The sequence below is a fragment of the Trypanosoma melophagium genome, assembly GCF_022059095.1.
Source record: "Trypanosoma melophagium isolate St. Kilda chromosome Unknown ctg3segment0, whole genome shotgun sequence".
NCBI lineage: Eukaryota > Euglenozoa > Kinetoplastea > Trypanosomatida > Trypanosomatidae > Trypanosoma > Trypanosoma melophagium.
The window spans coordinates 832,480-853,736 of NW_027125162.1; the positions used below are offsets into that span (position 1 = coordinate 832,480).

General features: G+C 38.5%; 15 protein-coding genes across 16 annotated transcripts; all 15 read left to right on the forward strand.

The window, feature by feature from the left end:
* Positions 1 to 563: 563 nt before the first annotated feature.
* LSM04_004175 (uncharacterized protein) lies at positions 564 to 1,058 on the forward strand (the record flags this gene model as incomplete). Its single annotated transcript, XM_067337296.1, has 1 exon — positions 564 to 1,058. One exon carries the CDS (start codon positions 564 to 566, stop codon positions 1,056 to 1,058), a length of 495 nt encoding a protein of 164 aa, XP_067189768.1.
* Positions 1,059 to 1,176: 118 nt separating this feature from the next.
* LSM04_006947 (uncharacterized protein) lies at positions 1,177 to 1,845 on the forward strand (the record flags this gene model as incomplete). Its single annotated transcript, XM_067337297.1, has 2 exons — positions 1,177 to 1,437; positions 1,732 to 1,845. 2 exons carry the CDS (start codon positions 1,177 to 1,179, stop codon positions 1,843 to 1,845), a joined length of 375 nt encoding a protein of 124 aa, XP_067189889.1.
* Positions 1,846 to 2,160: 315 nt separating this feature from the next.
* LSM04_002674 (uncharacterized protein) lies at positions 2,161 to 3,012 on the forward strand (the record flags this gene model as incomplete). Its single annotated transcript, XM_067337298.1, has 1 exon — positions 2,161 to 3,012. One exon carries the CDS (start codon positions 2,161 to 2,163, stop codon positions 3,010 to 3,012), a length of 852 nt encoding a protein of 283 aa, XP_067189684.1.
* A 1,238-nt stretch (positions 3,013 to 4,250) lies between these two features.
* Positions 4,251 to 5,840, forward strand: LSM04_008498 (uncharacterized protein; the record flags this gene model as incomplete). The annotated part of the gene is made up of 1 exon (XM_067337299.1): positions 4,251 to 5,840. The coding sequence occupies one exon, from the start codon at positions 4,251 to 4,253 to the stop codon at positions 5,838 to 5,840; it is 1,590 nt and encodes a 529-aa protein (XP_067189963.1).
* An 876-nt stretch (positions 5,841 to 6,716) lies between these two features.
* LSM04_003080 (Snf8/Vps36 family) lies at positions 6,717 to 8,057 on the forward strand (the record flags this gene model as incomplete). Its single annotated transcript, XM_067337301.1, has 1 exon — positions 6,717 to 8,057. One exon carries the CDS (start codon positions 6,717 to 6,719, stop codon positions 8,055 to 8,057), a length of 1,341 nt encoding a protein of 446 aa, XP_067189706.1.
* A 442-nt stretch (positions 8,058 to 8,499) lies between these two features.
* Positions 8,500 to 9,921, forward strand: LSM04_005027 (uncharacterized protein; the record flags this gene model as incomplete). Of its 2 annotated transcripts, XM_067337302.1 has the most annotated exons (2): positions 9,464 to 9,481; positions 9,529 to 9,921. In XM_067337302.1, the coding sequence occupies 2 exons, from the start codon at positions 9,464 to 9,466 to the stop codon at positions 9,919 to 9,921; spliced, it is 411 nt and encodes a 136-aa protein (XP_067189804.1). The 2 variants fall into 2 exon arrangements, with proteins under 2 accessions (XP_067189805.1, XP_067189804.1); XM_067337303.1 differs by having other exon boundaries at positions 8,500 to 9,921.
* Positions 9,922 to 10,196: 275 nt separating this feature from the next.
* On the forward strand, positions 10,197 to 11,705 carry LSM04_001351 (Membrane transport protein; the record flags this gene model as incomplete). The annotated part of the gene is made up of 1 exon (XM_067337304.1): positions 10,197 to 11,705. The coding sequence occupies one exon, from the start codon at positions 10,197 to 10,199 to the stop codon at positions 11,703 to 11,705; it is 1,509 nt and encodes a 502-aa protein (XP_067189617.1).
* A 498-nt stretch (positions 11,706 to 12,203) lies between these two features.
* Positions 12,204 to 13,505, forward strand: LSM04_001356 (Membrane transport protein; the record flags this gene model as incomplete). The annotated part of the gene is made up of 1 exon (XM_067337305.1): positions 12,204 to 13,505. The coding sequence occupies one exon, from the start codon at positions 12,204 to 12,206 to the stop codon at positions 13,503 to 13,505; it is 1,302 nt and encodes a 433-aa protein (XP_067189618.1).
* Positions 13,506 to 14,105: 600 nt separating this feature from the next.
* LSM04_006595 (Kinesin motor domain) lies at positions 14,106 to 14,579 on the forward strand (the record flags this gene model as incomplete). Its single annotated transcript, XM_067337306.1, has 2 exons — positions 14,106 to 14,132; positions 14,190 to 14,579. 2 exons carry the CDS (start codon positions 14,106 to 14,108, stop codon positions 14,577 to 14,579), a joined length of 417 nt encoding a protein of 138 aa, XP_067189874.1.
* Positions 14,580 to 14,691: 112 nt separating this feature from the next.
* LSM04_006039 (Kinesin motor domain) lies at positions 14,692 to 15,252 on the forward strand (the record flags this gene model as incomplete). The annotated part of the gene is made up of 1 exon (XM_067337307.1): positions 14,692 to 15,252. The coding sequence occupies one exon, from the start codon at positions 14,692 to 14,694 to the stop codon at positions 15,250 to 15,252; it is 561 nt and encodes a 186-aa protein (XP_067189849.1).
* Positions 15,253 to 15,301: 49 nt separating this feature from the next.
* On the forward strand, positions 15,302 to 15,763 carry LSM04_007948 (uncharacterized protein; the record flags this gene model as incomplete). Its single annotated transcript, XM_067337308.1, has 1 exon — positions 15,302 to 15,763. One exon carries the CDS (start codon positions 15,302 to 15,304, stop codon positions 15,761 to 15,763), a length of 462 nt encoding a protein of 153 aa, XP_067189941.1.
* A 7-nt stretch (positions 15,764 to 15,770) lies between these two features.
* LSM04_001234 (uncharacterized protein) lies at positions 15,771 to 16,253 on the forward strand (the record flags this gene model as incomplete). Its single annotated transcript, XM_067337309.1, has 1 exon — positions 15,771 to 16,253. One exon carries the CDS (start codon positions 15,771 to 15,773, stop codon positions 16,251 to 16,253), a length of 483 nt encoding a protein of 160 aa, XP_067189610.1.
* A 6-nt stretch (positions 16,254 to 16,259) lies between these two features.
* LSM04_001503 (uncharacterized protein) lies at positions 16,260 to 17,421 on the forward strand (the record flags this gene model as incomplete). Its single annotated transcript, XM_067337310.1, has 2 exons — positions 16,260 to 16,902; positions 16,946 to 17,421. The coding sequence occupies 2 exons, from the start codon at positions 16,260 to 16,262 to the stop codon at positions 17,419 to 17,421; spliced, it is 1,119 nt and encodes a 372-aa protein (XP_067189626.1).
* A 515-nt stretch (positions 17,422 to 17,936) lies between these two features.
* Positions 17,937 to 19,000, forward strand: LSM04_003616 (NAD(P)-binding domain; the record flags this gene model as incomplete). The annotated part of the gene is made up of 2 exons (XM_067337311.1): positions 17,937 to 18,362; positions 18,419 to 19,000. 2 exons carry the CDS (start codon positions 17,937 to 17,939, stop codon positions 18,998 to 19,000), a joined length of 1,008 nt encoding a protein of 335 aa, XP_067189731.1.
* Positions 19,001 to 20,067: 1,067 nt separating this feature from the next.
* On the forward strand, positions 20,068 to 20,781 carry LSM04_003112 (uncharacterized protein; the record flags this gene model as incomplete). Its single annotated transcript, XM_067337313.1, has 1 exon — positions 20,068 to 20,781. The coding sequence occupies one exon, from the start codon at positions 20,068 to 20,070 to the stop codon at positions 20,779 to 20,781; it is 714 nt and encodes a 237-aa protein (XP_067189707.1).
* Positions 20,782 to 21,257: the final 476 nt, after the last annotated feature.

A 21,257-nucleotide genomic window follows, 5' to 3' on the forward strand; every position in this document is an offset into this window, starting at 1 on the left:
CTTTTGTTATTCGATTTATTTTTATTTAATTGTTAGTTTCGAAAGACCATTTAATCCCCAACCTTTCTCTCTTCCTTTGTGTTTTCTCTCATGAGTTGGATTGAAAGAGACTTTTAACACCCGTTATTCTTTTTTTTTTTTCATTAGGACTTAAACAGTTATAGATGTTTATTTATCATCTTGGATTCCCTTCTGTTGTTTGGTATATTGTTGAGTCATAACAATAAATATAAAATGTTTTCTTTCTTTTCCTTCTTTTTTAGGGGAAGGTAAGGCGTAGGCTATTTTTTTTTTTTTCTTCCTCCCTTTTTTTCTCATTTATTCCCCGTTATACCATTTTCATCACACCAGGGCTGACTCTTTGGGGTTTCCCGTAAGGTTGGGTGGGGTATAAAGTTTATCTATTTTTTTTTACTCTCTCTCCCCATGCATAAGCATACAAATACGTAAAGAGAAAAAATAAGACACACTTATATAAATAAATAAATAAATATATATATATATATATATATATATATATATATATATATATATATATAAACACTTTTTGGTGTGAACTTCAGATGTATTCCAGAAAAAATTCACCGCCTAAACGACTCTTATCACGCTCCGCATCGGGTATCCCATTGCCGCCGAAGTTCCCTACCTATCGAGCACCTCACAGGTATTCATTCAAGAGATATAAAAATAGCAATAATAATAGTTATAACAACAGTAATAGCAAGACTCCTGGTCGTTCCACACGATTCCTATTGCCGCCACAGCCATCACCTACCTCAGTGCAACATCAGGAATGGCAGAAAAATATAATTAATGGAAAGTGTAGAGATGGAAGTAGTAGTCGGAGGCGTCCAGTGCTTGAATATGGAAATTATTCCCCATCCCCAAGAAAACCACCAGTTAGGAGAAGCCTTGATTCTTCACTAAATAAGGAGGATAATTTAAATGGGATGTACGTAAATGATACTAAAACACCTCTGCGGGATGTTTATCAAGTTTACAAAGACGTATCGAATAAAACATCCGGTTTGGATTTTTGTGGGTTAGAGTGTTTGTAAAGATATAAAAGTAACTGGAATCGTAGATGTGAAAACAAGACAATGGCGTTCAGATATAGATCCTCTTTCTCATTGTGTGGAGTTGCATGTTGAGAATTTAGACCCAAATGTCTATCCAATGCGTCGGCTTTATCGTTTAATTGAAAAGAAGGTAACTCATCGACAAAATACAGAGAATGAAAATGCTTTTCAAAGGCATCTGCCGAGGCGAGGATCATTGATCATTAATAAGAAAGAGAATGATCACTTGGAATTTTTGGATAATCTTCCAAATATAATTCTTTTGCGAGGATCAACTACTTTAGCTGATGTTATAAATGTAAATAGACTTCCCTCAAAAAGTAATAATGATGGTAATAATGATAGTGGTGGAACAGCAGTATATTTTTGATGGATTAAGGGCCCTTCTTTAGAATTGGTTGTAGATGCTAACTCTATAACTTCTGAAGAACATGAGAGTGAAAAGAACTATGATTATAATGATAATGATGATATAGTCAGTGTTAATAAACCGGTATCAACACCTATGAATTCACGTGCACATTTGGAAAACGGAAAGAGTAATTATATTTAATATGATAATGAAAAAAATAACTATAATGATAATAATATAGTTTCACCAATATCTGCTGTGAATTCTATTCAATATGAAAATGATCATAATCATGTAGAGGTCGATAAAAGAGAAAGGAAATCGTCTAGTAGGTTTGTAGATTACTCAATTCCTACTAATATTCCTCCCATAACGTATATTCAGGGTCCATCCATTCTGTACCAAGACCCTTGACTTACATAATACACAAAGACATAAAAATAAAAAATACACTCTCCACTATGTTGTTGTGGTAGTAAGTAATATCGAAGAAAAATTGTCATATCGCCTATTATTATTTATTTTTTTTCCTTTTATTTTCCTCCCTTTGACATCGTTTTTATCGGACTTCTATAAAAAAAATTAAAAGGAAAAAAAGGGATTATTATTATTGTTATTGTCTGTTTCTTGTGGTTTATTTTTATTCTTTTTTTTGATTTTTTGAAAACCCATTCGTGACCTACTTTATACATTCTTTCCCCAATCTTCTTAATGAAATGGACTAAAGTCATGAACGAGCATATAGATTTTTTGGAGAGCCGTCCTCTAGTGGGATTTCAAATGGACGGTTCCCACCTTTACAGTGTACTGCGGAAAATAATTCAAGAACTCCAACAGCAGGCGCAGAACCAGGACCAACTCCATCAACGTTTGGCGGGCGTTGAGGATGATCTCCGCGATGTTGGGGCGCGTCAGAAGTCGCTTGAAAGGGCCCTGGCGAACATGGACCCGGAGGCCCTGCGGCGCGTGCAGCAGCAGGTGGACGACTTGGACCGGGCGCTCGATCACGTGGGGCGGGGGGTGCAGGACTTGGGCCGGGAGTTGGGCGCCCTGCAGCAGCAGCAGGACCAAATGCAGGGGGACGTGGAGGGTCTTGCCAATGATGTGGGGCGCAAGCAGAAGGAGCTGGAGCGGGATCAGGCACAACTGGCAGATCAGACACGGGAACTCATGCGGGATTTGGATCAGAATGATGGAGGGAAGTGGAAGAAACTGCGGGATATGCTGGATGACCTGAGTGAGCGGACCGATAAGAATTTCCGAAGTGTAGAGGAAAGTGCCCGGGCTGTGGATGCGGAACTCGCCCAACATCGATCAGACATAGATGCCGTTCAAGGGGATGTTGTATCACTGGATGATAGAATGCGTCAAGGACTCTCAGGCATTGCGAAGGATGTGGATACGAAGTGTCAGATGATTCTTGATATGCTGCGTGATCATGAGAAGAGTTCTATGGAGATTGAAGAGCACATGGCGGCCGCTGGAGAAGCACTTGTACGGCGACAGGCTAATAAATCTCAACGTATCGCCTCTAGTAATCGTGGATATGATCAGAATGGGACACGACGTAACGACTGGTAAAGTGGGTTTTATTTTTCTTTTTTTACTTTTGTTGTTGTCGAGTAGAAATCTATTACGATTATCGGTCTGTATTTCATTTGGTTCTCGATTTTGAGTTTTCTGAGGTCAAGCAAAGCACGCTTGATTGCTGATCACTTGAGAGTGGAAAGAGGTAAAAAAAGAAAAGCAAAGAAGAAATAAAAAAAAATAGTTAGGTGAATTTTTCTTGAAAAAAAAAAGGAAATTAATAAAAGAAATTAATAAAAAACCTGATAAGCAAGATTGTGCGACAAACGAGAAGAATTGTAGTACAGAAAACAATATGGTGGGAGGAAACGAGAAAAAAAAAATAGGCTGTGGGAATCTCAGGAGAAAAATATAGTAATGTAGTAGTCGATATGTAATTGGGTGATTCTTTATTTCCTTTTCCTCATGAGAATAAGGAGACCCTATTTATGCGCCATCTTATTGGTAGTACATTGTATTTCGAGAGTATAGATGTATCATGCCTTTGGCGTTTTTTTTTTTCTTCGTTTCCCCAATATATCGATAACTATATATATCCTCTTTTTGCTCTTCTTTTGTGCTGTATGTTTATTTCTTGTTCGTTAACTTTATTTTCACAGGAGACATATATTTTTGGATGTTCTACATGTCTTTATTGTCCCGAAGCATGGCTGCAATAGATCACAATGAGCAAGTAAACTTTATCTTGGCTCAATCAAATGTTTCTATACTCCAATGTGGAAAGAAAAAAAGGCAGGATCTATCGCTATTAGAAATTTCCTGCTGGAAACAATTATATTATGTATACTTGTTTTTTCGTTCTTTTTTTTGTTGTTGTTATTATTTTTCTACTTTTTGAGCTGTATCTGCGTATAGTCAATGCGATATCAGCTGCATAATGGGCCTCAAAGTATCGTTTTTTTTTTATCACTTTTGTTATATATATATATATATATATATATATATATATATATATATATGGTAACTCTTGATGTATTTCAGGCTATAACTGTAATGGATGTAATCCTTTTACTCTTTATCTAATATCTTTTACTTTCATTTCTCTCTGTGTTTCTCATATATATGCTATTGTACATCCCTCTAGCGTCACATCTCCAAGACGCACACAGAACAGAACAGAAGAATAGGGAAGAAAAGTAATACTAAACCAAATATATATATATATATATATATATATAAAGAGAGAAAAAAAAAATAAAATAAAAGCAAAAAGAGGAGAGAGATAGAGAAATATGTACCTTGGTCCCTGGGAGGAATATAGAATCCTAAAGGCTATTGAGAACCTCCGTGAGAAGAAAGAACGAATGAGGCTTGAGTCCACAAGTACAGCTGGAGGTGGAGGTATCACATTAGCCACAACCATGTGGGGTCCAGACGCCGATCGCAGTAGTAGTCATCACTTCCCGCTTAACTTAGATACCGCACCCGTGCAGGATACGAGTTTGGTAGAATCTACTAGAGTAAGTCACACAGGTTCATCGCCCTCAACATCATCTCGAGTTCGAAAAAGGAAAAAAAATACACAACCCCCAAAAACGGCTTTGCGTTTCTTGATGAAAGTTCGAGATGTAGATGTATACGCTGAGGAAGAGGTTGCTTCTACACCTACGGTAAAAAGTAATGAAAGTGTGGATGCATTATCTTGCAGTGATGGTGCATCCGAAGGTAGACGACACAACTCTAACTTGAATAAAACTAATAGTGAGTTTAATCTTCGAGGAACAGTACATAATAATACCCAAGTGGAGACTGTCACAGGTGGTTCTGCAGTACCAATGGATGTGCATGTGGAACTTGGTACTGGTAGGGTTCTTCGCAAACCACAGCTCCATCCAATTTCCAATGTATCCAGTGAAGAAGTTTCTCGTCTTCAGCAGTCTGATATGAGTTATTCAAGGATTCAAAATAATCAAAGTCTTTTAGAGTTTTTACGTGGTGCACCATTAGATACAAAGAGTAAATATGAACGAGCAGGTCAGCCTTTACCTGAACGTCATACGGAGAAAAATGTAAAAAAAGTAAACAGTACTGGTGAAGCGGAATTAGAACGACAAATTGAACGTAGACTTCGTTTGCAGATGCTTTATAGTGGTAATTACACTTCTGATGATATCTCGAAAGCTGAAGATATTGAACCATTGGAAAGAAAAGAAGAAGAGGAAGAAGAAAAAAAAAAACAAGATCAAAAAGAAAATGGAGAAGATTTAACACTTCTACAACCTTTTTCAGGAGTTCCATGGGATGTTCACTTTCCTAATCCTCCACGTCCACCATCGATGTCTACAGGAACACCTGAATTTCCATCTGGTGTAAAACCCCTATCTATAGAAGAAAAACAGGAAAAATCTTTTTTACGTGTGGCTTCTGCTTTAGGACGTACTAGAATTTTTCATCCCTATGATGTGGGGGCTCCTATTGCCCCACCTATTCAAGTACCCTGCACTTCCCTCAGAGAAGTTACGACACCTCTAGGTACACCCAGTCTTATGATGTATGGAAGAATCTGTAGTAGTAATAATAGTAGTTCTAGTGGTGGAAGACGCGGAGGTAGTGGTAACATTGCTCTGGGAAGGCGTGAATCTATTCCCCTTTCGGTTTCAGAGTGTGCGCCACCGTATGATCGTAGTAGAGGCGAAACGTTACCACCATCTCCTACTGAGGTTTCACAAAATATTGGTATTGATTCTGTAAATCCAATTGATTCTGATCCTTTACCGTTATCGGATAATTCTCGAGCACCGGGGGGAAACCCTCTTGATGATGATACAGTAGGTGCACTTATAAGTTGGGCTGAACAGCTTGATCCGGAGAATATATTTTGACGTAAAGGAGGGCTCCTCATTATATTTACTTCGTTTCTCTTATTGTGTTGGTGCTATCAATGTAAAAGAAAAAGCCGAACTACGATGTCTTCCTTTTTTTGTTTGTTTTTCTGCCCGTGGTTGTGATTGTGTGTGTTTGTCTATGCAGTCTGGTAAACGTTTGTCTTTGCTGAGAATTCATAGGGTAAAGGACCTTTTAATATTTCTGTTGTGGAGGTTTCCGTGAGTTTTTTTTTATGTTTTCTCTTCGCGCCAGTGAGTGAATTATCTTTTTTTTTGGTGGTGTTTCTTTTTTTTTTTCTTTGCATCTACCTGTATTGTTGTTGTGTGTCTCTCTGTGGAGTTATGGTAGAGTATCACATGTGGGTGTGCAATGAAAGAGTGTTTGAAAACGAAACAACGTCGAGTTTTTCGTGTGCTTTTATCCATTTATTTTAATTCTCTCTGTTCTCCCTCTTTTCTTTTTTATTTACTGCTTTTATCCTTCTGGGTTATCAGAGATTGTTATGAGTACATTGGATGTATTATTATTATTATTATTATTATTATTATTATTATTATTATTATTATTATTATTATTATTATTATTATTATTATTATTATTATTATTATTATTATTATTATTATTATTATTATTATTATTATTATTATTATTTCTTATTTTGTATTTAACTACACTCTATCCTCTCCTTAGTAACAACGGCTACTAAGATCACAGCCTCACTTGCAAATAAAAGGCAGAAACTTGCAAGACAAAGAAAAAAAAGCAACTAATATATAGGAAGTTTAACTGAATACAGCTACAGTTTAGACAAAACATACAAAGAAATATATATATATATATATATATATATATATATATTAATTTGAGAGAGTATGAATCACTGGGAATGGCATACAAATGCGGATATGCTTCAGAATGATGAAGTTGTGATGTGTTCACAGGCCGGTGTTGGTATCTACGAAGGTGAGAGTCGCACAGAGTGGCAGGAGGGAAAGTTAATCTTATCCACACATCATCTCTTCTTTCAAACTTCAGACAGTCATGCACAGATACTACGACTTCCATTAGAGACTATTGTGAGATCTAGACATGATATCTGCAGTAAAGGACGATTTGCCTTTTCACATGCTAAAATAACCGTTCCATTACCTGGGGATAATGTGTATGTGAAGTTCTCATTTCGACGCGGTGGAATGGAAGACTTTTTTGAGGCCATGCGAAAGGCATTGCGAGAAAAGTGGTGGCTGCAGAAATCAAACACGACTAAAAAACCAATATTATTATCATCCTCATCAGAAGCATCACTATTACCTTCATCTGTTAAAACAACAACGACATCCTCAAAACAAGTAACGAATAGTGTAAATAAAGATGAAAGAAGTGGCGGACAGCAGGAACCCGTATTTAGCATTACAGACAAGGCCGGTATTGCAGGTCTTATTCGTGCCACTGGCGAAAATGCCCAACTGAGTGAGACGTTAAAAGACATTGATGATGTTATGAATAACGCCTCTGCGCTAGTAGCATCTATTCGCCATTTACGCCAAAAACAAAATAACTCAGAGGGAATAACAGACGAGGATGGAACTGCCATTGAAAGTATTGAAGCCACACTTGGACTTGGCACACTTGTTCGCGCCCCAGCGAGTGGTACGACACACAGTCAGTTTCACAAGGAACTCGCACTAGAGATGCATGCATGGATGACACATGTTAAGAATGAACATATATTTGGAAGTATGCCACTTGTTCCTCTTATTGAACTCTTCTCGCTGTATAATAAAGCGCGAGGAAAAACGGATTTAGTTTCCCCTGGTGATGTCCTCGCCGCCTGTCGTGCTATGGAGAAACAATCCTACTCACAATACACATTAAAACAACTCTCCTCTGGTAGACTTGCGCTACAGCACAAGAATATCTCGTTAGTATTGGATAAACTAGTTCCACTGCTTGGACCACAACTTTGTAACCCCAAAGAGAAGAGTAAAGGTGAAGATGTAAATGAGAAGAGTAATATATCAACAACGACAGTCTTTCCACAATCATGGATGGCATTAAAGTCTGTTAATGAATTACAGTTCGCGGCGAAACTGCATGTTGCCCGTTCAGTTGCATTAGATTTATTACAAGAGTTGGAGTTACATGGCTATCTTTGTAGATCTGGGGGTGAGCACGGATGTGTTGCGTTCCATTGGAATATCTTCATATTTTGATGCATTTTTTGTTTTTTTTTTTCTCTATTTATTTCTTTTTTTCGTTTGTTTTTCTTCTGTGATATTACAAAGAAAAGAGGAAATGTGGGTATTATATTGAACTTGAGGAAAGAAGTGATTTATATCTACCTGAAGGTAGAAAATGAATGCTCTTTATTACTATTTTAGTTACCTATTTCTTGAAAAAGAGTTTCTTGCCATTTTTTTCCCCCACTTTGTATGTGACCCTGTATTTTAATGTTTTTTGCTCTTTCTTGTGATTTCTTTCTATTTATGTTTATGTGTTCGTTATTTGCAGAAATATACATATTCTCTTTATCTCTTTTAATTTCTTTATTTATCTTTTCTTACATCCACAAACAACAGACAAGCAGAATCACACTCACTCATATATTTATATACATATATACATATATAAACGTATCTATACATTCTCTAATATATGGGTGAACGGGTGGAGTCTGTTTTTGATCAATTGCAAACTATTTTAGATAATGAGCGATTTGGTTTATGGAACGAAGATGATGTCACAACACTTCTTTCGCTCCTAACTGCTTACCATAAACATCAGCAGAAACGGCAAAAAAAGTGTGATTGTAAAGGTAAAAAGGAAGAGGAAGATGAAACGTATATGGATGATGAGGATATAATTAATGAAGTAGATCGATCACTTACAAAACTTCGTCGTTTTCTACAGAAACGTCTCCCATATGGTTCCATTAATGAACCAAATGCACCACCACAATCCCAAACATCATTGATCTCTAATGAAGGTAATAATGTAGAGAAGGATAAAAATAAAATAAAAGCACCTGTGTATCCTATAGATGCGTTTATGTATCTAGAGGAAGATGTAGATGAACTTGTGAATCAGGGATGTATCTCGCGAGAGTACTGTAAAATGTGTGGTTCTGTAGATATTGGATTAAGTGATTTTATTACACATTCCTTTTCACAAGATCAATTAGTTTATCTCTCGTGTTATTTATTACCAGCTCTTAGTGATACTGCGTATGTTGTAACCACGGATTGGGTCTTGCGACGACGCAGTGAAGAAACGCCTAAAGAAGAAGTATTATCATCAACATTATTAACATCATCATCATCATCAGAATTATTATTAACACCCACTCCTTCTTATAATTGTCGTCATATCGTAGATGTTGGATCACGTCTGGGGGTCGTACTTCTCTCCTGCTACTTCGCCGCCCAGCAGAAAATGCTGCGAAATACAGAGCGGGTAACAGGTATTGAACTAGATAAGGATATGGTTACGCTTCAGTATGATGTTATAAAAAGATTAGCGTCTAAACCCACGTCATTACGGTTAAATGTTATACATAGTAATTGTTTTGAGGGAACTGGATTGGAGGTTCTTCGTAATGCGGATGTTTTGATTCTACATAATGTGTTTGAATACTTTAGTGCATCACCGCAGGAACACCTGCAATCCTGGCGACGGCTACGTGAGAATGTTACAAGACGTGGACAATTGTTGATTTGTTCTCCAAGTCTTCAAGAAACACTTGCCGGCTTTACAGAAGAGGAGGTGAGTGAGGTCTTGATGAATCACAATAATAATAATAATAATAATAATAATAATTCTGGGGAAGGTATTGATCAAAGCCATGTGAGTCACAATTCCCGCAAACGCTCTCGAGATGAAATAGAGAGTGAGTCTTGTATTGAAATCTGGCGAAAGGCATGGGTGGAGGAAATTGATGTAACAGAAGTGCGAAATGCGTTCCTTGCACGTCGACATGTAGATGATACACACCGTTGTAATGATCAGTGTTTGTCGGACGGAGAAGATGAGGAGTTTCTTGAGAGGTTACAGAGTTTACGGGTGTATGTGGTGAAGTAATGGAGAAGAGGAATTAACAGTAAATAATAATAATAATAATAATAATAATAATAATAATAATAATAATAATAATAATAATAAAATGGTTTCTTCTTTCTTTACAAATACATGATTTCCTTTTGTTTTTGTTCTATGCCTTCTCCCATTTGCAAAGAATGGGATATATATATATAGAAATGTTATACTGCTACTACATCTCCCTTTTCCCCCTTTTTCCCCTTCACTATCGTTTGCAAAGTACTCTCTTCACTCTCCCCATTATATATATATATATAATGGGCACACTGCAGCTCGTCGTCATCACTGCTGAGACTGTCGGAAAAATTCTCCTCTGCGCTCTTGTCGGTCTCCGCATTTCCCGCTACTTCATCGCACCGTCTAAAAGCCTGCGAGGTCTCAGTGCGTTATCACTTCTCGTGTTTCTCCCGTGTCTTTTATTTTCTAATCTTGTCCTGCGACTCACGTGGTCGGCGCTCGGGCATTATTACTGGGCCCCGCTGCTGGCGTTTATTCCGGCCACACTCGGCGCTCTTGGCTCATTTCTCTTTCGACCACTGCTGGCTCCCCAGTGGCATGGCGTGCTCACACTTGGGTGTACATTTCAGAATGGATTGACATTTGGATTATCGATTATGTTAACATTAAAGGGCGTGGCGTGGTTAACCCCAGAGGCGGCGGAGCGGGCAACATCGTATATATTTTTATATAATATTGTCTGCTCTATTGGGCTATGGACTATTGGGGAACCGTTGATTAAGTCATGTAAGAAGCGATTGGTGCAGGAACGTCTGGTAAGACGACGTATCCAGCAACAACAAGAACAAGAACAACAAGAGGAGTATAATAAGGAAAGAAATGGATATGGTGATGAAAGAAACACAATAATTTATCCATACGAATTAAGTCATTCACATAGGGAATGCGATAATACTCCAGTATTTAATGGTCTGGAACATAATACGATGGAATCAAAATCTAATCACGAAGAGTCTAAAATAGAGAGAAAAGCAACTGTGGATGAGCAATTTTGGTGGTATCGCCCTTTCGATAATGCGGCGCCTATTTCATTATCAAACACTACAGATAACCCTAATAATAATAATAGTGATAATTGTATCTCTACGCTTTGGGAAGTACTGGCACGTCTCCCTAGTATTCTGAAGAGTCCTCCCGTTTTCGCTACTTTTTCCGCTATTATTATCTCACTATTTCCACCACTGCGTTGGTTGGCGGAGTCAACACCCGGTGAAATAGTTATTGGTGGAATGAAAATCATTGGATCTGGGGCAATACCACTTCAGCTTCTTCTGCTGGGATGTAATGTGGCAAGCTCGCGTCCACCTCCTTTGGAAAATAAAAACACACTAAAAACAGATGGAAAACAAAATAATAATAAAGATGATGATGAGGATGAGGAAGATGGAGATTATGAGAATGATATGAATGTAGGTGGTCAAAGAGGATGCCTCAAATCTCTCCCTATTTCACAATCAACACTTTTCGCAATTTTAACTGTTAGTTTGCGACTTTTTTATATACCAGTGGTTTGTTTCGTGGTGATTCACTTTCTCCGTGTGGGAGGGATTATTCCTGCAGAACGAGAATTCCTATTAGCCGTTCTACTGGGTACCTGTGCACCTTCTGCCATTAACTCTTCCCTTATTTGTACTATGCATTCTTACAAGACAAGGTCATACGCAAAAATGATTTTTATTATGTACGTTAGTGCTATAGGCACAACAGCGTTCTGGCTTGCTTTCTATATTTGGTATTTAGGTGAGTGATGGTAAGGGGTATCATCTTATCTTTGTTAACCTTTTTTACTTGATTGTCCTTCAGTATGTGTGTGTGTGTGTCTCTGTGTTGAAGTGTGTATGATGGTTGCTCTCAGTTGTTGTTTCTTTTATTTTTTCGTGTTCTATAGACTCAGCACTTCACATTCATTAGATTGTCATTTATCTTATAATGCAAAAGTATATTATTATTTTTGCTTTTTTTTCTTTGTTCCCCTTCGGCCATCCTAAAGTCGGATTTTTTTAACTTGTTCTTGTGTTACCTCTAATTGCTATCTCGTTACATATGAAAGGTTTTTTTTTGTTAAGAAAGAGAAAGAGAATACTCTCTTGTATTTGTAATTTTCTCTTTTTTTTTCTTCTTTATTCTGTGTTTTACGGTATTCCCCGCATTTCCCAACTGTCTTGGAAGGCTCTCCTCATTAGAGAGGTTATAGACTAAGCGAATAGCACTTCAACAATATTATTATTATTATTATTATTATTATTATGGATCGCTTTCTGTCTTCTGCGGTGACGGTGGGAAAAGTAATTCTTGTGGCGGCTGCTGGAATGTGCGCCTCGCGGTATTTTGGCAATAAATCAAAATCCCTCGCCGCCCTCAGCCACATTGCTGTGAAGATATTTCTACCCTGTCTACTTCTCTCACAGCTGGCTAGGGATATTTCATGGGATATGATTCGTAAGTACTACTGGGCCTGTATTCTACCCCTTATTCCCATGGTGATTGGTTTAACCTCCGCCTTTGCCTTTCGCTGCTTTATTCCAAGGGAATTACACGGTTTACTACAACTTGCCTGTACGTTTCAAAATGTTATATCGTTTGGTTTGGGAATTGCAGTGAATATTGATATCTCGTGGTATGACAAGGAGGCGGCGTCTGAGGCACAATCGTATGTGTTTTTGTATAATGTCGTTCACTCGCTTTTTCTCTGGTCTGTTGGTACAATGATTGTTGAAAAGTGTGCTGCCGCCTTAGAGGAAAGTAATGCGACGGTGGTTGAGGTTTTAACAGCAGTAACAACACCAGCAACCATAAGTAATACAACCACCATATCGGCAACAACCATAACAACATTAACAACACCTGCTGCTGTAGATAAGGGTGTGGAGAAACATGGAACAATATCTTTAGAGCAGAGTGGTATGAATATTATGGGTTCTCCAAAATATAATCCTATAACGAGATTAGAAGATTATAGACCAGCTCTTACTTCTACCACAAATACGGGTAAAAAAAGAGTTAAACGATCAGAAGACTTAACATGGACAGAGTATATTTCTTTACAACTCTCGTATCTTATGACGGAACAACTTATTGCTAGTCTTATTGGCTTAGTAATTGCTCTTGTTCCGCCGTTTGGTATGCTAGTTGATAATCCTTTAGGTGAAATCATATTAGGAGGTATCTCACTCTTAGCACCGGGTACTGTACCACTACAGTTGTTAGTGCTTGGTGTAAATATTACAGCAGATGGTGATGGTTCTGTAGAACTTCCCATACGTTTTTTAGTTAGTGTTATTGTTCTACGTTTATTATTTATACCACTCGTTTGTTTTGGTATTCTTCATATTCTCGTCGTGAATGCTCTTATTCAGTATAATAGGCCCTTTATTTTAATTATGTTAGTACTCACATGTGCACCGACAGCAATTAATACTTCAATTATATGTTCTATGTATTCATATAAAGTAAAGGAATACACGAAATTACTTCTGTATATGTATATTGCCTGCATATTTACCACAACAGCATGGCTTACATTATATGTATGGTATCTAGATTCATAGATCTGTACAACACCCTTATCCGTTTTTCAGAATGCATAAAGAAGAAGGTTAATAACGATGTTATCTAATGTGGATGTTAACACGTTTTTTTTTAATTAATTAAAGAAGTAATGATATTGAAATATTATATTTTATATGATATGAACTTTTATCGCGTTTGTTCTCTTTCCCCCCCCCCCTCCTCTCTCTCGTCTTGTTTTGTCTTAGGCGACGTTATGCAATTAATATTATTTTTTCTTTTGGCTTATGTCTGTGTTTGCGTGAATATTTCTGTGATTGACGAACGCTGTGGGTGTTTTTTTTTTATCGCTCTTATAACTGTAATCCTTTCTGTTTTTCCTTCTTATTTATTCACGACTATACTTATCTCTCTCTGTATATATACCTGGGAATATAGAAGTATCTTAACTCCTCCTTTTCTCCCCCTCTCTTTTATATGAAGACATTTAGACATTTCTTTACATTGGTTGTTGTTATTGTGTGTTTTTTTTTTCTTTTTTTTTTTTTGCTTACATGGTGAAAAAAAGCATTCGGTAAGCAAAAAAACAAAAACAAAGAAAAACAAAAAGAAGGAAAGAAGGAAATTATCGTTATTTACTAATGTCTAAAATTAAGGTGCACGTCCGTGTACGTCCACCACTTGCTGGGTAGTTTGATACGCCTGGCTGTTTTAACTGTGCTGAGCATGAAGATGTTTCGGGAAATTGGATTCGCATTAAAAAAGAAGGTGAAAGAATTCGTTACTTTGCGCGAGTCTGGGGACCAAAGTCTACACACGAAGAGATGTTTCGTACGATTGGTATTAATGCTGTAAATGATGCATTTGAGGGATATCATGTTTGTATTTTTGTGTATGGACAGACTGGAACGGGAAAGACATTTACATTAGGATTTTTAACTCCAGGAGTTGAGGGAATACAACCTCGGTGTGTTCGATTTATATTTGAGAAAATTGCCGAGGAAAAGGAAACGTATGAAGTTACCGTAAAACAACACTATGTACAACTATATCGTGACTCGGTACAGGATTTACTAGACATTACAAAGGATAACTTAAAGATTCGTAATGGATGAGGTGACAGGGGCTACTATTGAAAAGGTAACGATTTGAGAAGTTGAAACATATGAAGAGTCTATTGTATTAGTTCAAGAAGGTGATGGTAATCGCAGTGTGGCAAATACAAAAATGAACTCCGCCTCCTCTCGCTCACATGCATTTCTTATTACAGAGATCTGGCGTAAAGATAAGATAACGGGAACGAGTACATTTGGTCGATTGTATCTTATTAACTTAGCAGGTTCAGAACGGGCCTCAAAGTACGGCATCTCTGATGCCGCCCTTAAGGAAATGATGGATATTAATAAAACTCTCAGTATTTTAGGAAACTGTATTGCGGGATTAGTGAATGGTGAAAAGTTCATCTCCTTTCGCGAATCTCCACTTACTCGCATTCTACAACACTCATTAACAGGACACGGTCGAACGTCTATTATTGTGACCATTCGACCAGATATTCCAAACATGCAGGAGAGTCTTTGTACGCTGAAGTTTGGTGAAAGAGCGCAAAAGGTGGAAACGCAAATGACACCAGCGGGTTATCGAGGTAACGTTCTTGAGCTTGAAGCACAATTACGTGAAATAGAACGTAAAAATATCCTGTTGGAGCAAAAAGCATCTGCGTATCGTCGATGGGAGGCGGAAATGGTATCAGAGATGGATAAGAAAAATGCAGGAAAGGGGGTTTAAAGAGACACTGGATAAACTAAAGAAAGAACAGACACGACAATTAGAAGAAATGGAAAAATGGAAAAAAGATGAAGCCAAAGTTATTTCTACAGCAGCTAGTAACCTTGCCAAACTAAGAGAAGATAATGCTGCTGTTATAAAAGAAATTGATGAAAAGGTTGCAAACGCTGAAAAGGAATTTCGACAATCCTTGCTATCTACACAAAAACGGGTAGAAGAAGAACGAGAGAAACCTGTAATTGCACGCGGTAAAGCGGAAAAAGTACTTGAAGGTTTGAAAGAGAAAGAATTAGATGAAGATCTATATGAAAAAGCACGACAACTGAAAGAAAATTATACTAGTACTATTGAAAAACTAAAAGCGAAACTTCGAGGTTTCCGTGAAACGCGCTTTGAAGACCTGAAATCAGTAGATGAAGTGGAGGAGAAACTTGCCGAATGTACTCTTACGCTAGCATATATGCAAGAGAGACTTTCACGACTAAAAAAGAAAAGCAGAAAACTGGAATGAAGGAGAAATGAAGAAATTTATTCATCGTGAATACGAAGCACCAGAGAAGAGTGCCATAAATCAATACGTTGAAGGATGTCGAGAGGTGGCGATGCAGCGAAAATGTGCTGAGGAAGAAGCACTAACAGCAGTAGCAGTTATGAATAGTGATAATGAGGATAGTGTACCACTACCCATTGATGAACCTCCACCAACGGACTCGGAAGAGTATTCAACAGATGACAGTGAATACACATACTCAACAGATGATGATACTAATACTACTAATACTACTTCTACTGACGAGTCTAGTTATGGGGAGAATGGATTCGATGATGATAATAATAATGAACTGGATGAACCTATAACAATTGAACAACTTTTTGATGTGATTCAAAAAGAACAACGTATGGTGGAAATGCTTGACACTTTTACAAAGTATGTGACAAAGGGAACAGTAGTTTACGTATTAGAGAGCAGTGATAAAGAGAAACCACCGATATTGGTGTGATGTTACATGCAACTCACCCCTTCACTTAATGCCATTGTGTTAAGTGAAGTGTGTCCTAGTGGCAAAGAGGGTATCACAGATCGAACGCTATTTACGATAGAGGTAAAATATATTATAGATCTATGTCTCGGACAAGGGACACCGTTATTTGTTAAGGCGTTAGATTACGCACCAGTCATTCCACAAGGCACACAAATGCCACCAACGAGTGAACGGTGTGCACTAGCCTCTCTCCGTGTGTCCATCTTGGTAGAAGCCCCTACATCTAATCTGAAAAGTAAAAAAGAAACCTCTATATATGATTTTGTGTTTAACACGAACTCAGACTATGAAGCATGGATAGTAACATTACATCGTCTTACTTCATTGGAGCCACACTGGCCTGGTCCGATGGATCTTAGTGGTGAAACAGGATATGAGAAACTGTCAGAGAAGGAAGTAAAATTTTGTGAGAAGCAACACATTACACCTTCTGCGTTATTGCGTAGAAATACGGAATTACTTCATAATACAAGGAAAGTAAGGCGTCTTTATTTAACACTTTTTGACTTTCGCAATATTTTACATCTAGAGCTTATTCATGCTCAACAAGTGTTTCTTTTTTATCTTGCAGAAGGCTGCATGGAACAGCATACATTAAACCAAATTCGTTTTACCCAATTACAAAACGAAAAAAAAAAAATGGTTAGAAGAAAAGAATGCGCAAGTCCGTGCGATCCGGATACGACTTATTAATGTGCTTCGGTATTATAAAAATACCAATTTTGCACAAATTCAGCGATTTTTATTCTCTACACAAGGAAAAGAAGAATTTCTTGAGAAATTGACAAGTTCATTAGGTCCTGAACCAACGGAGGAGCAGCTACAAATTTCTATCAAGAAAGGGAGTGGAAAAAACACAGAAGAAGTGGTAGATGAGGTGGCAGAAGAAGTTGAAGGGAACCAACCAACCAAAGAAGAATTAGAAATCCTTGAAGAAGAAAAGCGACCAAAAACGGAATTGCAACATATCGTACAACTACAACAACAATTGGAGGATACTGTTAACAGACAACTTGAACAACAACCAATAACGGAAGAAAAAACGCAAAAAACAGGTGATGACTTTCCACATCCTCCAGTTCAGGATAACCACGATGACCCTAATGCTGGCCAATGTCACAGGTAAATGGGGGAACCACATTAACCGAGAAAATATTAATAAAAGGAATTAAAAAAAAAACTACGAACGAAGTAAATCTTTAAATTAAACTACTATCGTACTATGAGCATTGATACTTTTTTTTCTCGCACTAATAACATAAAAATTCCTTCCTTTCTATATATTTATAGCTATCTAAATGACACAGGGGAAACTCTAGTGTTTTTTTTTTTTCTATAGTCCTAATCATCACTTTTCCTACTACCTTTTCTTGTAGTTATTTCGCTATGTTTGTTTATTTACTTTTTTATTTTATTCTTTCCGTAGTAGGAGGGTGATATTATTCGTATCTAATTGTCTTTTGTTCCAGCTTCTCTACCTGATTCTGTGTATAAAACGCGGGGATTTTTCCTGTTTTTTTTTTTTTCTGTGCCTCAATTTATATCTGTTGCTTTCCTCGTTGCTGCTCCACAGAAAACCACTCAAGGTGTACACCTGAACAACAACAAAAAAGGAAGGAAGGAAGGAAGAAAGAGAAAACAATGGGATCTGAGTCGAAACGTCGTGTTGCCATTATCACCGGTATTACCGGACAGGATGGCTCCTATCTCGCCGAGCTTCTGCTGGAGAAGGGATACGACGTACATGGTGTCATTCGACGCTCTTCCTCCTTCAACACGAAGCGCATTGACCATATTTATCGCAACGAGCGCCTCGCACTACACTACGGTGATATGACAGATGGGACAGTGCTGCACCACCTCATCGCACAACTGCGGCCAGACGAAGTGTACAACCTCGCCGCCCAGTCACACGTGAAGGTTTCCTTCGACACGCCCGAGTACACTGGGCAGACAGACGCCATTGGTGCGTTGAAGATCCTCGACGCCATCCGTGCAAATGGTCTGGAGAAGACGTGCCGCTTCTATCAGGCAAGCACAAGTGAGCTGTACGGCAAGGTGCAGGAGGTGCCGCAGTCCGAGAAGACGCCCTTTACCCGCGCAGCCCATACGCCGTGGCGAAGCTCTACGCCTTCTGGATTACAGTGAACTACCGTGAATCCTATGGTATGTTCGCATGCAATGGTATTCTGTTCAACCACGAGTCTCCCCGACGTGGCGCAACATTTGTGACGAAGAAGATTGTGCGTGCGGCGGTGCGCATCAAGAAGGGTATGCAGAAGGAGCTGCTGCTCGGTAATGTGAACGCCCTGCGTGATTGGGGCCATGCGAGGGACTACGTGTACGGTATGTGGCTGATGCTGCAGGCGGAGCAGCCGGACGACTGGGTGTTGGCGACGGGTGAGCAGCACAGCGTGAAGGAGTTCTGCAATCTGACCTTCGGCAAGCTGGGCTACGAACTGGAGTGGAGCGGCACCGGCGTTGACGAGATCGCATACAACAAGACAGACCCACAGCGTGTGCCGCTTATCCGTGTCGACCCGCGGTACTTCCGCCCGGCCGAGGTGGAGACGCTGCTCGGCAATCCCGCCAAGGCAGAGCGTGATCTCGGATGGAAAGCCACCTGCACTTTCGATGAGCTCGTGGACGATATGGTGAAGGAGGAAATACGCGAGATTGAGAATGGCGAGGATTCATGGCGGTAGAGAGGACCCTTAATGCCGCAAGAAGCACCTGCTGTTGCCGCAACAATGGCAGGTCGATGGGCTGTGAAATATGCGTTTGTTTTGTTTTGTTTTCGGGGAAAGGGTTTCAAAGATGGGAAAAAAAATGAACACGAGAGAAGTATGTGAAGGGATGGAAGTAGTATATACACAATATATTATCTATGGATGTCTGTGAAGAATAGTGCACGCATAAAGTCACTCACGTGTTTGTTTGTATGTCGAAAATGGGGCCGCCACCATATTTTCAGGGATTCTTTGTAGTGGCTGCTCGGAACTCACCGTAAGAACATTGTTTTTGAAGTAAAAGAAAGAGGAGCAGAAGGGGCCCTTAAGGAAGCAACTGAGAAGAGAAAGCGGAGCATAGTGAAGAATACGAGATCTTGTAGTAGATAACTAAACACCGTTAATCATTTAAGGTTAGAATGGAAGAGTGATCTAAGCAAGTCCTTGTTGATGAGATGAATTATATGACGCCAGTGTTTTGTTTCTTATCGTGCGTTTTGCATAATCCTCTTTTTTTCTTAATTAATATGCAGGTCTTGTATTATGACCCTTCTTTGTTGTTGTTCATTATCACTTTTCTGTGCTTTAAGGATAAGGTGAGTAATGATTTATTTGGTTCAGTCAGAAATTTTCGGCAGTAGATATGAGAAAAACTCTGATTGTTGCATTTTTTATTTATGTGTCTTTTTAGTCTGTAATAATGAATCCGTAAAAAATTAGCTTTGCCGTTGTTGTTTTTTTTTTCGTTTTTGTCGTTGCTACGTTTCAGGTTTTGGGTTGGTTTTCTTTTTTTGTATTTTGTGTTTTGTATTCCTCTATTCTCTTTTTTTTTTACTTAATTTTTCTGTAGGGATTTAGGTTGGGTTTTTCGAGGAATCTGACAAGTAGCCATTGGTGTTCCCCGTACCCTTTTTCTCGTTGACTTATAGGGTGTTTGTCTCTGCAACTTCCAAAAAAAAAAGGGATTCTGTGTTTGCCAAAAGAAAGAAAGCAGAAAAAAATACTTTTTTATTAGTTCAATTGTGTGTGTGTGTGTGTTTTTAATGGATCAGACAGAAGGCGGCACATCCGCTGAGCTGCAGCTGCGGCAGGCAAGAAGCAGTATCGCTTCACTTAACCGCTTTCTTGCAGAAGCCGAAAAAGGCAGCACGGTTCCCTTTGGGGAATTACAGCGGGATATGCACAGTGCCCGCGCCATACTCACAGGACTCTCTCAGGGAAGATTAGATCCTCTTTCATCGGCGGCTTCCATCGCCGTCCCGTCGGGGTTGCAGGCGTCTAATGTACATCCTCGCGTACTGGGCCGGGAGGCGGTGTCAGACCTGCAAAGACGTACGGCACAGCAATTACTTGCGGAACTGAGTCTGATAGAAACTTCTTTGCAGCGTTGTCAAAGAAAGACACAACAACGTCAGACGTATATGTCAGAGGTAGAACAATTACTTGGTGGTGTACGGGGTAATGGTGGTCAAGATAATGTTTCATCTCTGCAACACCTTGAAAGTGAGCGTAATTCACTGAAGTACACACGTAACCGTGTTCGAGCGATGCTAGATGAAAGTAGTTCCCTTATGAAGGCGTTACAGGATCAAGGAGGACGTCTCGAAGGAACTGGAAACAAAGTTGCTGATGTTTTAGAGTCTATTGGTGTAGCTAATTCTACGGTGTTGCAGATTCTTCGCCGTAATAAAGTTGATGCATGGCTTGTTTACGGAGGCATAGCTCTCACACTCTTATTCCTCTATTATATATGGTGATGATACTTTGTAGTTGTACTATGATGAAGTTGACATTATTCTTTTTGCGTATTATATGGAAACAGATTGAATTGGATGATATTAAATCTTTACGGAATGAACGATTTAATTAGCATGAAGGAATTTAAGTGGCCTAACACCATTATTTTTCCTTTGGTTAATGTATGTGGATAAATGACCTATTTTGTTCTTGTTCTTGTTGTTGTCGAGATGTAGCAATGTCTGGCTAACACATATATTTATGTGTGTGTGGATATTATTCTATTGAAATTTGGATAAATTCTTTTTTTTTTCTCTTTCCTTTTCTTGAATTACTCACATATGCATTTTTTACTTCTGGTTGTTGTTTACATCGCTATAGGAGTATCATGTTTGTTATTGAATAAGGTAAAGAAATAAGGACTGATTTTGATTATTTGTTTTCGTTTTCCAGTTAAATATAGACCAAAATATAAAACATTCCTTTTCTTTAAAAA